The 18,030-nt window shown below is 33.5% G+C and overlaps 1 protein-coding gene across 1 annotated transcript in view; it reads left to right on the top strand.

The window, feature by feature from the left end:
- LOC136025131 (cryptochrome-1-like) overlaps positions 1–11,965 on the top strand; it is a gene marked incomplete at its 5' end in the record, with an annotated part of 39,235 nt that extends 27,270 nt beyond the window's left edge. Inside the window, 2 exon segments of the mRNA XM_065700877.1 lie at positions 2,221–2,377; positions 7,354–11,965. Coding sequence (XP_065556949.1) covers positions 2,221–2,377; positions 7,354–7,485 — 289 coding nt within the window.
- Positions 11,966–18,030: the final 6,065 nt, after the last annotated feature.

Raw genomic sequence — 18,030 nt, 5'->3', positions numbered from 1 at the left:
AATATGCCGCTGAGATGAATAAATGAATTCTAAAACCAATAGAAATAAAAATCAATAACCAAGATAAATGTAAAACGAACAGAAACTACCATAAACGGGAGTTGGTCTAGCGCCCTTAATATATTTTAAAGACCAGAGCAACATTTTCCCTTTATTGAAAACATAATATATGAAAAAATTTTTTTTTGTAATTATAACATGGTAAACCTAAAATTGTCCTTCAAGTTAGTATCATTATACATTAAAACAATCAGTCTATTTTCATTAGTTCTTTCCAGCAGTCTTGATTATTATGATTAATTTCTTCTTTTTTTTTTCATGTTTTGACAAATAAAAACCACACTGTTGGTCTAAACGACTTCGCAGAGGCCTTTACCGAAAATTTTGCTTTGTTTTCGTGACTCATTGGTTGAAAATCTTCCTTAGCCAGCTTTTTTGGTTGTTTTTTTCTTCAGTTTTCACTTTCGGCAGTTTTTCAGTTTTCTTCATTTTATGATTTTTGCTTTTTCTTTTTTTCTCGGAAAAATGGTCTTGAAAATTGCAAATGGTCTCGCAATCTATTGAAGACAATTTATAATTGAAACACATACTAAATTGTGAAACATTATGTCATTATGTCAATGCGTGAAACATTAGTTATAATTTATAATTGAAGAATGTATTGAAGACGTATTTAACATAAAAATAAGTACATTTATGACTTTCAATTTGTTGTACTACTTAAAGAGCCCACTTTTTTGCCATTTTCCGTTTTGATTTCATTAAATTCAAAGGTTTGGAAAACTGAAATGCAACTAAAAATTCTAAATTTTTTGAAGCCATCTTTTTGAAAGCAATTTTTTGTCTTTAAGCAATATTTGGAATTGGCGAATCAATGAATTATTCGCCAGTTGATTTTCCATATATTAGTAAGGGGTGTACTTAAAAAGAAGAAACATAGATAAGAATTTCTTGAATATACGAATAATGGAACTAGGTTGACTGTTTTAAACATGATAATAATAATGATAATTTATTTATACCCTCTATTCATACATGAATGTAAACAGAGGAGTATAGGAAATAAATGAAAAGAAAACTGAAAAATACGAAATTACCCCTCTAACGAAAAGGACGACAATAACTAGCTCATAATACTCATAATAACTCATGAATATATAATAAATGGCTTGTTGTAGCTCATTAGTGCATAACATTAAAAACTCTTAAAAAAAACCCCATAAACACTAATAACACATAACGCATAAATAGCTAGAAATACATAACGCATAAATAAGGCACAGCGCATAATATAATGATACTAAAATGAAAACAATTTTCTGGAAGCTTGAAATTTTAGTGTTATATGAAAAAAAAAACTTTCAAAATATTTTTGAATTCCAGGGATATTGAAATGGAACCTTGCCATTTTAGCGGGTTTTGATAGGGTGAGTGGCAGCCTCAGTCTTACTTCTAGGAATTTATCTTCGTTATAAATGTGAGGTGATTGTTTATTTTTCTTTCTGTTTTTCTTAGGTAACATTTATTCATTCATGGCAATTTTATTTGTCTTGAATTTGAGTTGATTGCTATTTTAATTTCTGTTCGTTTGAAATTTCTTTTACTTATTCATGTATACTAGTTTCCGTGTGCTTTTAGTTTATTCGTACATGATTCTAATACTCCCTGTGTTAAGTTGTAATATCTCTCGTCACTTATCTCTCTCATCACTTTCCATCGGGGACTTCATGTGCTCATGAATTTACATGCTGAAAATTGGATTTCTTATATTTGGGCACAATGTCGAAAGACCAACAATTGTACGAAAAATTTGAATAATATACTAAGTTTTGACAAAAGATGGCAACAAAAACCAAAACACAGCCAAGGGTGTTCGTTTCACTATATGTATTTCTATCATAAGATATTAGTTATTTTTGTTGCATTTTGGCAACTGCTGAAATATTTCAGTCAAGACATGAACTATAACTGAAATAATAAATTTCCTGAACAATATTTAGTATCCGGATACTAGAATCTTAAACTTTTTGTAAAAATAGACACTCCGATAATTAAGTATCGTTATTTATTTAAATTTTGTCGAAGACATAATCATTTTTGAATTTTCTCTGGTTCTTGTTTTCAGTTTAAAGCCCTTCGAAGTAGCAGTAAACTGTTTTCGTGGAACAGATTATTAGCTGTAATGCCTGTATTTATGGAAAGACTTTTTTCCTCTTACAGGCGATATGTTCCTGAGCTATTGAATTTTTCGTTTGAATATATTCATGAGCCTTGGAAAGCTCCATTAGAAATTCAAGAAAAAGCACGTTGCATTGTTGGTAAAGATTATCCAGAACGTATGGTTATCCACGAGGAAGTTGCTCGAGATAATCAACAGGTAAACTTATATAAATATATAAGGTTTGCTTTTTTTTTATCTTGACGACACTAATTACCTAAAGTATTGTAGCAAAAGCTTTAGGCGATGCAGTTTTCCGTTCAGGGGACACTAGTAGGTGACTTAAGGAAATAATACGGCCAGTACTACAAAATGCAGCGAATTTAAAAGTTATATATAGAAGCGAAGTTAAGTTGTCTAAAGAAGTGGTTTGAAACACTTTAACATGGGAAGTTATAAACTTACAAACTTCGAAGTGTAATTGGGTTCGAAATTTGAGAAAGATAGAGTTTATAAGTAGAATCTAAAGGAATGAACATAGTCGACACTAAAACAGAGGAAAACATAACAATAGGCTGTCGTACACAGTGCAAAATTAATATTTCCCGAAAAGTTACTTTAGCTCAAGTTCGAAAAAAAAAAAATCAGTAATTACGAAAGAATATTTCTACGCTAAAGAAATACGGTGTATTTCTGAACCAGTAGCAAAATTTATAATCCCGTAGAATATTCTTGCTACAGCGTCAATTGGTTGGTATCCTGTCCAGTCGTGTCGACGCGGCACAATCGCACTGTTTTAATTAAATTTAGAGGTTCTGATACAATATGACACATTTGGAAGTTTGATAGCGCAATCTAAAATTTTTATCGCCCAGGGTTATTTTTCAAAATTCCTGAAATTTATTGGGTCACCAATTAGGAGTGTAAGCAAAATGGATTTTCCTCGAATGCAAACGAGACACAAAAAGAAGTCTGAGAATATCAAGAGTTTTCGCTCCAGAAATTTGTTTCGTTGAGAGCATAAAGATATAATCGAAAAATAAGGTTTCTTGACTTTCAGTTTACTCTATTAGTTTTGTCTGTGAAATGGAAACAGACGTCGAATACCACAATTGTATGTTTAAGACTGTCATATTAAAGAGAGAATTCCCTGTTAAAAGTCAGTGTAAGCGTCTCTTTACGAAGTCTATGGCTAAATTGCTTGAGGCTTAAATTAATCTTCTTATAGGGCATTCTCTTTGGTATCTATGTATTTAAAAAAGTTTTTATGGCTAAATATTTTGATTAATAGTAATCGTGGAAGCTTAGTCATCAATACCCGAGGATTTTACAGCCCTCTATTTATAATATACATATTAAGCTATGCCTTCAATATGTTTTATAGTTTGCTAATCCAATTTCAAGTCATATTTAACGAAGTAAAACTTGCTACGTATGAATCGCAATCAGTTTTAGTCCCAATGTTCCGAAGACTATCAATTTCATCACTTTAAAGACTGTCGAGTGTTATTTATATATATACCCACGAACATCTAAAATTTACTGTTTGAAAATACATTGTTCGTCATTTACTCTTGTACCCCTGATACTGACAGCTAGGTCTTTGTTTCCCCCTAGAATAGCGTACTAGAGCGATTTCCCCAGCTGCTACAATCATATGGGTTTCTCAGCACCTACAAAGAGAAAGTAAAATGATTTTTAAAAGGCAATAATCAAAAGCTGTTTATATTTATTAGTTATTGTCGTTTTTATTTTACATTATTATTTTATTAGACTTGAACGAAAGATATTTTGTGCCTAATTTAGTGTTATTTAGTTGTGGTTCAATGTGGAGCATATTGTTGCACGAGAAATTATTTTACCTGTTTGTTATGCGTTTTTCTTCTTTAAAGTAACTCCTGTTGAACTTGAATAATCGTTCAGCCTGTAAACTACAATTTTCTGGGTGAATGGTCATGATTCTCGCTGGGGTATCAGGTATCTTCCACTGCTGACTTATTAAATCTGAGCCAGATAGTATACATTGCACTCTAGGAATTGTTTCATTGAAGATGAAACAATTGAGTTGGAATCGTTAATTTTTGTATAGAGGAAAAACTAAGTGGCGGTATTGGCGCTGGAAAATTCGCTCTGCATCTCTATTGGTCATTTGGTACTTTTTTTTCCCTGAAACTTGTAGGTTTTTTTTTTACTTTTCGTCTTTGTTAATTACTATTAATTTTTTTTGTATTGTTTCATATCTGTCATTTGTAAGAATGTTTGTGTCCTATTGCTTGTCTGTTTTATGTTTTTATGTTGTTAACCAGCTTTCCCTCCCATTCCATTTCTCCTCAAACTCATTAAGACCAAAATTTTAAGATACCCATCTTGTTCAATATAGTTCAAAGGTCAAATAACTAAGCCTCCGGAGTTGACACACCTCCCTCCGGCCTCCGATCAGGGGCTATAAGTTACGCAACCTGTCCAGTGTTAACATATAAGGACTTTTATTGAAAAAGAGGGGATGTTTGATCCTGGTTCTCCAAAACTGCAGGGTAGGCTTTTAAGGTGAAATTTTAAGTAAATGTTGAGAGGAATGCCGAACACAATCAAAACACTCTATGTGCTTACTGGTTGTGAAAAGGGAATATCAATAATACCTAAAGAATGACTTAGTATATTACGTTGAAAATTTCAAGGTATGTTGAGGAGATTTTAAAGAAAGGATTTAGGGTACCCCCCTCCCTCCTTGCTCTTTCTAGTTGGCCTTTCTGCTCAAAACTGATCAAAATTTTTGAATTGTCATTTTGTCTTAACTATTCAAAAGGTCTAATAGCTATGCTTCCAGGAATGCCATGCCCCCATAGCCCCGGGGCAACGATTGTAAATTATGCAGTTTGCCCATTGTTTACATGTAGGGTGTATCATTAGAAAAAGGGGAAATATTTGATTCTGAGTTTATCCAGAAAGGCTAAAGGCATTAAGGTGAAGTCTTGGAGAATCTGTGGGGTATGTTATACTAAATTAAAAAGCACTACGTGCATCTGGTTTATCAAAAAGCAGGATCTTCAATAAGGACGGCTGAGAGTATTGATTTGAAACTTTCAAGACATGTTGACAGGGATGTTGAAAAGTGGTTGGACGGCTGCCAGCCCCCACCCATGCCTTTTTAGTTGTAATCCCTCCAAAGATATTCGATTAAAATTTTGAAATAGACATGATGTTCAAAATAGTTAAAAGCCGCAATAACTATGCCTATGCGGACGACTTAACCCCCCCCCCCCATAGCTTTGAAGAGGGATGGTGAACGCAATAAGACCACACTGTGTGCCTGCTGATGTTCTGAAGGACGTATCGTGAATATCTAAGGAACGCCTTAGGGTATTAAGTTGAAAATTTCAGATGATGTTGATGTTGACGGGCTATCGGAGGGTAACTAGCCCCCTTGTCCGTTTTTGTTGCTCCCTCCCCTCATCACTGGTCAAAATTTAGAAAAAGTAATTTTGTTCAAAACAACCGAAAGGTCTAGGAACCATGCCTCCGGGGATGCAATGCCCCTTACAGCCCCCTGGTAAGGATTGTAAATTTTACAATTTTCGATTTTTTACATCTAGGATTTATCCTTCGGAAAAAGGAGGAATTTTTTATTCTAGGTAAGTTTGAAAAGGCTATGGGTGTTAAGGTGAAACTTCGAGGAATGTTGAAAAGCATGTTAAACTAAATCTAAAGATAATATGTGCACCCACCTATGTTCATCAAAAGGAGTATCTGCAATATCACAAGAACAGCTTATGGTAGTTTGAACTTTCAGAGCATGTCGAGGAAGATGTTAGAAAGTGGTTGGGGGTAGCAAACTGTCCCTCTCCCATTCTCTCCTTAGCTTCCTTCGTTCCAAATATATCCGATCCAAATCTGGAATGCCGATCTTGTTCAAAATAGTCGTCAAAATCAAATAACTATATCTCCGTAGATAACTCAACCTCCCACAGTCCCTCGGCAAGTGTTGTTATTTATATAAATTGCCCATTGTTCATATACAAAGTTGGTTATTGGGAAAAGAGGGCATGTTTGATCCTGAATCTCCGGAAAGGCTAAGCATATTGAGACAAAACCTTTAGAAAATGTTAAGGGGGTCGAACAAAATCAAAGTACACTATATGCAGGAGGGTTTTCGAAAGGACACAACAGCAATATTTGAGTAACAGCTTTGGATGTTAAGTTGAAAATTTAAAGGTTTGTTGAAATTGGAACGAAGAGCAGCTGCCCCTCACCCCTCTTGACCTTTAGATTCTCTTCTTAACATTGATAGGGATCTTTAAAAAACATTTTATTGGAAATGTCATAACGTCAAATGGCTAAGCCTCTGGGGATGCTATGCCCCCGCAGCCCTCGAAACAAAGACAGTAGATTATGCAACTTGTCCATTTTTACATGCAGAACCTATTATTGAGAAAAAGAGGAGCTAAATCGGGTATGTTGAGCTGAATCGAAAGGGTATGTTGAGCTTGTATCCAAGTTATCAAAAAGGCCTATCTACAATATTTTAGGAACAGGTAAGGGTACTAACTAACCTAAACCTTTCAGGGCCACTACTACTACTGCTACTCTGGCTGTGAGTGTAACTGTGACTACTTCCAATTGTGAAAACTTGCAACTGCGACTGCGTACAAAAAATTTTGTTGTTAGTGAAAATGTGCTCTGTTGCACTTATAATTCATATTTAAAAACGCTAGTCAAAAGAACTGTAAAGAAAAAAAAACTTAATAAGGTACTGTGTTACAAGGTATAAGAATTTGTCAATAAAACATAATTAGCAAAAAGAGAACATTTTTGTTTCCCCTCAAAAGCGACGCTCGCTCATAGGGAAAATACAGGAAACAATCGTGTAATCATTTTAATGAAAATTATTATTTATCCATCCATATTTTTATATTGGTAAACGAAACCTAATTTTTAAATGTAATGTTAGATCAGTTATCTTCAACGAATTTGTGACAATTATTTTTTTCAAATTATATATACTACAATAATCTTAATTCTATTCGTTCATTATATAACGTTTCATTTGTTTCTTGCTTTTTCTTCGTTTTTGCTATACTATGACCTTTCTACTCTTGTGTTTTGATTCTTGTATATTACTAAATTTTTTCTTCTTTAATTCTCTATATATAAGAGAAGACCTTTTTTTCTTTATTTCAAGTTTTTTTTTGTTGCAGTTAATGTTGGATTTTCGGAGGCAAACGCTAGTAAAATTGAAAAGGGCTCCACCCCATTGTCATCCCTCCGATGAAAAAGAAATTTATCATTTTTTTTGGATGCCTGAAGAGTGCTATCATACACATGCGTAGATAAAGCGTCTTATGAACAGTATTTTTTTTCATAATAGGTAAGTTTGTAGCTGATGAACAACGACTATTTTTAAATTCTTCAGTATTTCAATTTGCGAAAAGAAGTTTAATATGGACCTACTTTGGACAAGAAGCGTGAAATGTGGTCAGGAGTGGTGAAATATATAGTTAGTGAAATACAAATGATAAGTCCTCGGTTTCAATTAAAAAAAAGTGGAATAATTTTTGACATAAGACGTTTACCATTTTCACATGTGTGAGGTTCTGATGGAGGATTGTGTGCTCTATTTGACTTTTTGTACAAGTTTTTTTTTTTCAATCGTTTCATGAGCAACACGTACTTTATACTAATTTAATACCACCATGTTTGTTCAGTGGAGCATTTTCCTTTTTCGAAAGACAAGTAGCTACATTTTGGTAACGATCAATTTGGCCCCGACCATACTACGGACTATTCTACAATTTCCAGGCTTGGAAAGTGTTGTTGAGGATTATATGTACTCTGTTTAAATGATTAGGATCTGAAAATTACAGGTTTCTTCTTTCAGTTGCTTTTCATTTGGTTGCACTGTGGCTTTATTTAACAAGTAAGAAAATCATTCTTCAAAAAGTGATGATTTCAAAAAAATATCTTTGAAAAGTCTGTTCTATTTAACCCAAGTTTTCCTCTTCTAAGAATGATAGATAAACTGAGTAGTATTCAGACTAAACTAGACCTTTAGTTCCAAGGTCCCGTGTAATGCTCTATCAACTGAGACCCAAGGGTCACGTATGCAGAGTAATACAAGTAGGAACATCTATGGGGTCGGATTCAAATCCTCTAGAGAGGGAGAAAAGCAGATAATCTTTGCCAAACTTAATTGAGATCCCGTGATTCATTCTCAGAAATATCCAGGCAGGAATGTCTAAGGAGTCGGATTCAAGCCCTCTAGAGAGGCAGAAAAGCTGACAATTTTTGCCAAACTTTATTGAGATCCCGTGGTTTATTCTTAGGAATATCTAAGCAGGAATATCTATGAGGTCTGATTCAAACCCCTCTGAGAGGCAGAAAAGCGGATAATCTTTGCCAAACTCAATTGTGATCCCCTGGTTCATTTCTAGAAATATCCAAGCAGGAATATCTATGGGGTCGGGTTCAAACCCTCTAGAGAGGGAGAAAAGCAGATAATCTCTGCCAAACTTAATTGAGATCCCGTGATTCATTCTCAGAAATATCCAAGCAGGAATGTCTAAGGAGTCGGATTCAAGCCCTCTAGAGAGGCAGAAAAGCTGACAATTTTTGCCAAACTTTATTGAGATCCCGTGGTTCATTCTTAGAAATATCTAAGCAGGAATATCTATGGGGTCGGGTTCAAACCCTCTAGAGAGGGAGAAAAGCAGATAATCTTTGCCAAACTTAATTGAGATCCCGTGATTCATTCTCAGAAATATCCAGGCAGGAATGTCTAAGGGGTCGGATTCAAGCCCTCTAGAGAGGCAGAAAAGCTGACAATCTTTGAAAAACTTTATGGAGATCCCATGGTTCATTCTTAGGAATATCTAAGCAGGAATATCTATGGGGTCGGATTCAAACCCCTCAGAGAGGCAGAAAAGCGGATAATCTTTGCCAAATTTAATTATGATCCCCTGGTTCATTCCTAGAAATATCCAAGCAGGAATGTCTATGGGGTCGGGTTCAAACCCTCTAGAGAGGGAGAAAAGCAGATAATCTTTGCCAAACTTAATTGAGATCCCGTGATTCATTCTCAGAAATATCCAGGCAGGTATGTCTAAGGGGTCGGATTCAAGCCCTCTAGAGAGGCAGAAAAGCTGACAATTTTTGCCAAACTTTATTGAGATCCCGTGGTTCATTCTTAGGAATATCTAGGCAAGAATATCTATGGGGTCGGGTTCAAACCCTCTAGAGAGGGAGAAAAGCGGATAATCTTTGCCAAACTTAATTGAGATACCGTGATTCATTCTCAGAAATATCCAGGCAGGTATGTCTAAGGAGTCGGATTCAAGCCCTCTAGACAGGCAGACAAGCTGACAATTTTTGCCAAACTTTATTGAGATCCCATGGTTCATTCTTAGGAATATCTAAGCAGGAATATCTATGGGGTCGGATTCAAACCCCTCAGAGAGGCAGAAAAGCGGATAATCTTTGCCAAACTTAATTGAGATACCGTGATTCATTCTCAGAAATATCCAGGCAGGAATGTCTAAGGAGTTGGATTTAAGCCCTCTAGAGAGGCAGAAAAGCTGACAATTTTTGCCAAACTTTATTGAGATACCGTGGTTCATTCTTAGGAATATCTAAGCAGGAATATCTATGGGGTCGGATTCAAACCCCTCAGAGAGGCAGAAAAGCGGATAATCTTTGCCAAACTTAATTGAGATACCGTGATTCATTCTCAGAAACATCCAGGCAGGAATGTCTAAGGAGTTGGATTTAAGCCCTCTAGAGAGGCAGAAAAGCTGACAATTTTTGCCAAACTTTATTGAGATCCCGTGGTTCATTCTTAGGAATATCTAAGCAGGACAATCTATAGGGTCGGATTCAAACCCCTCAGAGAGGCAGAAAAGCGGATAATCTTTGCGAAACTTAATTGAGATCCCGTGATTCATTCTCAGAAATATCCAGGCAGGTATGTCTAAGGGGTCTGATTCAAGCCCTCTAGAGAGGCAGAAAAGCTGACAATCTTTGACAAACTTTATGGAGATCCCATGGTTCATTCTTAGGAATATCTAAGCAGGAATATCTATGGGGTCGGATTCAAACCCCTCAAGAGAGGCAGAAAAGCGGATAATCTTTGCCAAACTTAATTGAGATCCTGTGATTCATTCTCAGAAATACCCAGGCAGAAATGTCTAAGAGGTCTGATTCAAGCCCTCTAGAGAGGCAGAAAAGCTGACAATCTTTCCCTAACTTTATTGAGATCCCGTGGTTCATTCTTAGGAATATCTAAGCAGGAATACCTATGGGGTCAGATTCAAACCCCTCGGAGAGGCAGAAAAGCGGATAATCTTTGCCAAACTTAATTGAGATCCCGTGATTCATTCTCAGAAATACCCAGGCAGGAATGTCTAAGGGGTCGGATTCAAGCCCTCTAGAGAGGCAGAAAAGCTGACAATCTTCGCCAAACTTTATTGAGATCCCTTGGTTCATTCTTAGGAATATCTAAGCAGGAATATCTATGGGGTCGGATTCCAACCCCTCAGAGAGGCAGAAAAGCGGATAATCTTTGCCGAACTTAATTGAGATCCCGTGATTCATTCTCAGAAATATCCAGGCAGGAATGTCTACGGGGTCGGATTCAAGCCCTCTAGAGAGGCAGAAAAGCTGACAATCTTTGCCAAGCTTTATTGAGATCCTGTGGTTCATTCTTAGGAATATCTATGGGGTCGGATTCAAACCCTCTAGAGAGGCAGAAAAGCAGATAATTTTACCGAACTTAATTGAGATCCCTTGGTTCACTCTTAGAAATATCTAAGCACGAATATCTATGGGGTCGGATTCAAACCCTATAGAGATGAAGATTATTCTAGAGACCGGATTAAAACCCTTTAGAGAGGCAGAAAAGCTGATAATCTTTACTAAACTCAATTGACATCCCATGGTTTGTTCTTATAGATTTTGGAGTACAAGAATGCAGTCCCTCTCACAGAGGTGTAATGGGTTACGGACACCTGTTATATCTATAATTTCTTAAACCGCATTGGCCTGCTATTACAAAAAATCCTGAAGAAAAAAATGATCAAAAATGTTTTTTTTTTTGGCCAACGAAAATGGTGAAAATAAAGTTATTATTTTGGGAGGACAGCCTTCCTTCTTCACCGTGAAATTTTTTTTTTAAGGAAAATGCCAAAAAAAGATGAGTAAACCAAACAATACAGGAAGTGAACATGAAAAACACACCAAAAATAAAATTAATAAAAGCTGAAATTTGAAGATAAATAGAATTCAATTAAAACCAAAATTATCAGAATTAAAACCTAAAATCTAATACTAAAGGTGAGTCACGCACCAATACCCATTATTAGCAAAAAAGTCCAAAAATCCTTTACTGCTCTTGTTGGATACTTGTGAATGACTAGAGTAGGAGTCAATCCGTCTGAGTTTTACCCCATGCACTGTTAAATTAAAAAAAAAATGAAAACTTGGGCAACCTCAAGAATCATAATCATAAAGAAATAGATAAAAGTGATGAAAAATTTATTGTATTAAATTAGAAAAGTTTTTTGTTGTTGTTTTATTGTCATATTCCGAGTCGTCCAAAATAATTTACCTTATCGCTTAAGTATTATCTGCTCAATAATCTTTCTATTGATTGGTTTTTTTTCTTGTATCTCCATCTTAATTTTAAACCCATATTAATAATAAACGCAAAATAATGCTAAAGGGAACCTTTTATATAGTTTGAACTTATTGCTTTAAAATACTGAACGGGATTTTTCAAAAGGTTTGTTTGTTGCTTTTTCATTCAAATGTAAATTAATTTCAAAAAAAAGAGAAGAAGATATCCGAAAAACTAAAACGGATTCCAAGGAATATAAACAAAATCCATTAAGAGCAATAAACATAGGCATATGTGATCTACGAAATCGTGTCACTGTCTAATTTTTGGCAAATAAGATGGATAAAAAGTATTTTTTTCTTTTTTTAGAAACACATAAAAAGGTTTTATTAAATACCTTAGGCCTACTTAAAAGAGAAACGTGTCCATCCATTTTCAGATACTTTAATACGATTATATTTACGGATATCGCTCAAGTTTCTGACCTTCTAATATTTCCGACTAGATGAGAAATGGCTTGTATAATATAATTCATCGTCAAAGTTCGAAAAATTCCTTTGTTTATATTTTAAAGCACAGATGCAGCAACATTAATAAATTTTAGCATTTATCTGTAGATTCATGAACTTAGAATCTTAGTTGTGCAATGGATAAGGTATTTCAGCAGTTGCTGAATGTATACAAAATGTCTGATTTCATTCTATTGCGACAGTGAACGAAATCCACACTTTCTTTTTTTTGACATTTTCTAAAAATTTATCAGACCCTTGTCACTGTTATTTCGAAAAAAAAATTCTCAGGCTAAAACCGCTTTAATGGTGAACCCTCCAGTTAAAATACAGATTTTTGTTTGAAGTTCAGTTTTATAAATTAAAGATTTTATTATAAAAAAAACATTTTATTATCTATCTTCTGCGTAAAATAGTGAAGGAAAGAGGAGGTTAAATATGGAACGCATTCTTATTTGACTGTAACTCGCTAATTTAGTTGGTCCAGCCATGCATATATAAACCACAACATAGAAAACAAACAAAAAACAGGTGCTTATATAAATGAATAAATAAATCTTAAAAAAAGTAAAACTTAAATTGAATACTCAAATCAAATGTAAAAAAAGTTTGGTCACTGCCCCCTTCCCCATCCGCTAACTGTAGAGGTCTAGAGCCAACTGCGTCATTTGCGTTTTAATGAAAACTGTGCGTGTCTTGAATTGCCCTTGGAAAGCTGAGTAATTCAAGATTTAATTTCACTGTAGTTTTACTTTTATTTTCAATGTTTTATGTACAAAAGGAAGTATTTGTTTTAGTATTCTTCTTCAGTAAAGCATAAATGACACAGTAGACTTTAGACTTATAGTTAGGGGAAGGGAAAGGGCAGTAGCCAAACTCTTTTTTATAGTGATTTTTGTTCGTTTCTACTTTTTTTATATTCTTCCCTTACGTAAATTACTGAAGTTAAAAGGTAATTGAATATGGAACATATACTTATGTGGTGGTAAATCGCTAATTTAATCGACCCGAGCACGCACATGTGAAAGTTTTCGGGAGAGGAGAGTAAAAATACGTTTAAACTCAAAACACACTCAAGTATACGGAAAATACGAGACAGTTGTACAAATATGGATACAGGGGGGGGGGCTTAATCGTCATCTTCCCCACATGCGTCCCTGTATAGATCTGGTAGCTATTTTCCAAGTAGCTTTGTTTCACATATAATAAATGAAAAGTTAAAGGGCCTTTGGTTTTCTTGTGAAACTGTCTTCAATAATGTTTTTTGGAAAGAAACAGCAAAGTATATTTTGTGTATTTCAACGTATTTTTGTTTATTTGTTCTGTTTTAGTGGTATTTGTTGTTTAAACCAATATTCTAATCTCCCTTATGTTGGTTATGTTTCTTGCTGCATTATGTTTTTACAAGCAACTCTGTGAGATTATGTACATTCGTAAGTTATCTTTTAACAATTCTTTTAAAACTATAATTAATACGCATGACTAATCATCAATCTAATTCCGGATCAGTGTTTCTGACATTTTAACATGTCGCTAGTGGCTATTTAGCGGGAGGTCTCCTGCAGTTCTGAATTTGCCTCATCACTTCGCTGTACATATTAGCAGATGAGTGGTTGCCTATCTGTAAAATTTTGAAACTGAACTAGTTTTTTTCTGTCTAAGTTTAATGCCCTTTAAGTAGGTAGAGTAGTTTTTAGTGGAAGGTTTTTATTTCGTTTACTCTATAAATTTTCCATTTTAAGGGTGCATGTATCAAGCGCTGCTACTATTGTTTTTATACCAGATTAAAATAGAACATTGGTGGTATTCTAATTGTTCGATCCCTACCTATTGAACGGCCAATTCCTGACGTTGACGGCTAGAAATGACATCTGAGAAATGGCAATCAGATGCTGTCTCAAATTTTAGCTTACTAATCATCTGGTTCGAAACACATTTAGGGTAAACACTTTTAGGGTCTTATTTGGATTTGACTATAGAGAATACATTTGGTGCATGTTAGGTTGAATTAAGTGACATTGATGTAAAAATATTTTGGTCAAGGGCCAATATATTTTTGTGTTTCATTTTGAAATGCTTGAACACATTTCTGGAGAATTTCCTCCCTGACTGAAGAACTAACCAAATAAATATTCTGAGGCTGAATCGTGAAACAAAATAAAAAAGACGTGGAGTTCATCGATTTTTGAACGACTCAAATAATTCGAAAAGAACGAATGAAGTGAAATTAATTGCTTAAAAGGGCGATTTTGCTTTAGCATGGCCGGCTAGTCCATGTATAATGTTGTGCTATGATTCTCAATGGATTTTTTACGTATTTTTTTTCATAAAAGCCTTTATGCGTTATGCTGGTAATAAGCTATTGTTTCAAGAGGGTCATGCACTTTTTTTAGGTTCTTGAATTGGAAATGAGTCGATGGGGTTTGTAAGCCTCGATGTCAGTATTGCTAGTTCAGAGAAAATCGCCCAAAATACTTTAGACCTCGAAAAAAATTTCTTCAACAGTCTTTAATTTCAAAGCCCAAATAACTGTCCAGAATGCGTAATATTTTCATTTGATATCCGTAGCTTTGTTAAAGGAGAATTGAAATCACTCTTTATTGTTAAGTCTTTTAAATCGAAATTTGGGACGAGTCTGAATTCCCGTGTTATCTTGGAACAACATTTTATCAGACGCTGTTTTGTGCTTACATAACATTACTCCAACTACAAATCTTCCTGATTATAAATACTAAACGTTAAATAAGAAAAAGAGATTGACGTTTAGTAAAGCTTTGTTGCAGGACTTTTTGTTTTTTCTTTTAATTTTCTTCATTTTGTGTTTGCCCTAACTAAGTTGTTAAGAAGCTTCTTGATTGGATTAGAAGTAAAATGAATTAGTATGGTTCGGAATTGAGAGAAATTGAAATAAGGATTAGAAGAAGTAAAATTTGTCAGTGTTGTTTTTTGTTTTATTTTGGGGAAAGTGCTATTTAGTAAAACGATTCATCTTTTTTCTGAAATTGAAAGAATGATCAAAAGACGAAAAATTTGTCAGTTTATATTTGTTGTTTTATTTTAAGGAAGGTGTTATTTAGTAAAACGAATTATCTTTTTTTCTAAAATTGAAAGAAGGATCAGAAGAGGTAAAATATGTCAGTGTATTTTTTTTGTTTTATTTTCAGGAAAATGTTATTTAGTAAAACGATTTATCTTTTCTCTGAAATTGAAAGAAGGATCAGAAGAAGTAAAATTTGTCAGTGTATGTTTTTTGTTTTATTTTAAGGAAAGTGTTATTTAGTAAAACGATTTATCTTTTTTCTGAAATTGAAAGAAGGATCAGAAGAGGTAAAATTTGTCAGTGTATGTTATTTGTTTTATTTTAAGGAAAGTGTTATTTAGTAAAACGATTTTTTTTTCTGAAATTGAAATAAGGACTAGAAGAAGTAAAATTTGTCAGTATATGTATTTTGTTTTAGTTTAAGGAAAGTGTTATTAAGTAAAACGATTTTTGTTATTTCTGGAATTCAAAGAAGGATCAGAAGTGGTAAAATTTGTCAATGAATTTTTTTTCGTTCTATTTTAAGGAAAGGTGTTATTTAGTAAAACGATTTATCGTTTTTTGGACTTGTTTTGCTGTATACAGAAACAGCCAATGAATATGAAAAAAGGAAATAGTAGATGATAATTGTCATTTGGATCACGGTCATATGACTGGTAATATACAGGGATTTACTCATGCAGAATGCAAGTAAAAACTTAAAAAATCCTAAAGATGTCCCTACTGTAAAGCATAATCTCTCAGGGCTCTCATTTATTTCTTAGAGAATTAGTAGCTACCTGATAACGGTATTTTTGATTCAGCGGAGAGTTTTATACCATTTTATAAAACAACAACTGTTAATTAAACCCAATACGAAATGCGTTTAATAGATTCACTCTGTTTTATGGCTTCATCGTTAGATCGGCTTTCTGAAAATTTGCAATTGTTTAAGAAATAATTTCAAATATACTTCTGATGTATTTCAAAATGCTGAAGAATTCAAAGAAATACTAAAGAAAGGGACATGTCCCTATGAATATGTTGATAGCTATGAAAAAATAAATGGTACAAAATTACCTTGCATAGACAATTTTTCTTCTACATTAACAGGGACAAATATTTCCGAAGAAGAATATGTAAGAGCAAAATCTATTTGGAAATTATCTAAATATAAAACTATAAGGTTACACTAAATTATACCTAAAAAGTGATGTTTTAAATTTATCAGATGTCCTTGAAAATTGTAGAAACGTATGTTTAAATAATTGTAAACTAGACCCACTGCACTTCTTCTCAGCACCAGGACTAACATGGGAAGCTTTTCTCAAACACTCTAAAGCTAAAATTCCGTTATTTTTTGACGAAGAAACACTCAAAGCTAAAATTGCATTATTTTCTGATGAAGATATGTTTATCTTTTTTGAAAAAAGGAATAAGATGAGGTGTATCTCAGTGTATGAAAAGATATGCTAAAGCAAACAATAAATATATGAAAAACTTTAATTAAACACAATCTTCAAGTTATTTAATGCATTTAGATGCTAATAATCTATATGGGTGGCCAATGTTACAAAATTTACCTTAAGACCTTATTAATACTTTACCTTTATTAATATACCCGTCCATATAAAAGGAAACAACACCTTGGACTATTATCAAGAATTAAAAGATTACGTTCAGTTAGAAATGAATAAGGATAATGTAGTAGCCATTTACGAAGTTGATTTAGAATATCCAAGAAAGTTATACAATTTACATGAAGATTTACCACTAGTTCCTGAACATTTTGAGTATAAATTAAGTACAACTTCAAATAACAAAATAAATTATGTTGCACATTATAAGAACTTAGAATTTTATTTAAAACTTGGCTTAGTATTGAAAAAAGTACATAGAATATTCACATTTACTGAGTCACTCTATTAAAAAAATATATCAATCATAATACTAAATTACGACAAAAGGGAACGAATGATTTCGAGAAAGATTTTTTTAAACTCATGAATTATGCTTGTTTTGGAAAAACCATGGAAAATGTTAGAAAAAGAGCTAGTATTGAAATAATCACTAGTGATGAACAAAGACAAAAAACAGTTGAAAAATATTACTTTAGATTGGAAATAATCTTTAGCGAGAATTTTTCGGTAGCCAGAATGACCAAGTCAAAAATATATCTGGATAAAACTATTTATATTGGATTTGCTGTATTAGATTCATCTAAATTACTGAGGTATGAATGTCATTATGAATACATGACATGAAACCAAAATATGATGAAAACATTAGCTGATTTTATATGGATACGGATAGATTTATTTATGATATTTGAACTGAGGATTTTTATGAAGTCATTAAAGCTGACCTCCAAGAATAGTTCGATACTTCAAATTATAAGAAAGATTACCCTTATAACTTCCCTTCTGCCAATAAAAAAGCGATAGGTATGATGAAGGATGAATTATCTGGAAAAATAATGTCCAAGTTTGTAGGTTTAGATCAAAAGTATATGCTTATTTAAAAGAGGATGACGATGAAACCAAAGCAAAGAAAAAACTGAGAGGTATCAAAATGAATATTGTTTAATATAAAATAACATCACAGAATTATAAAGATGTATTATTCGGAAAAGTGAAAAGCTTATCAGAAACTCAGTATACCTTAAGAGCAAACAAACATAGAATGTTCTTAGAAAAAGAAAAGAAAAAATCTGTAGATGCTAAAGTCACTAAAAGAAAGG

Source organism: Artemia franciscana, chromosome 3 (genome assembly GCF_032884065.1).
Source record: "Artemia franciscana chromosome 3, ASM3288406v1, whole genome shotgun sequence".
Lineage (NCBI taxonomy): Eukaryota > Metazoa > Arthropoda > Branchiopoda > Anostraca > Artemiidae > Artemia > Artemia franciscana.
Note: the sequence above shows the minus strand (reverse complement) of the source record. Positions and strands in the feature narration are given on the sequence as shown.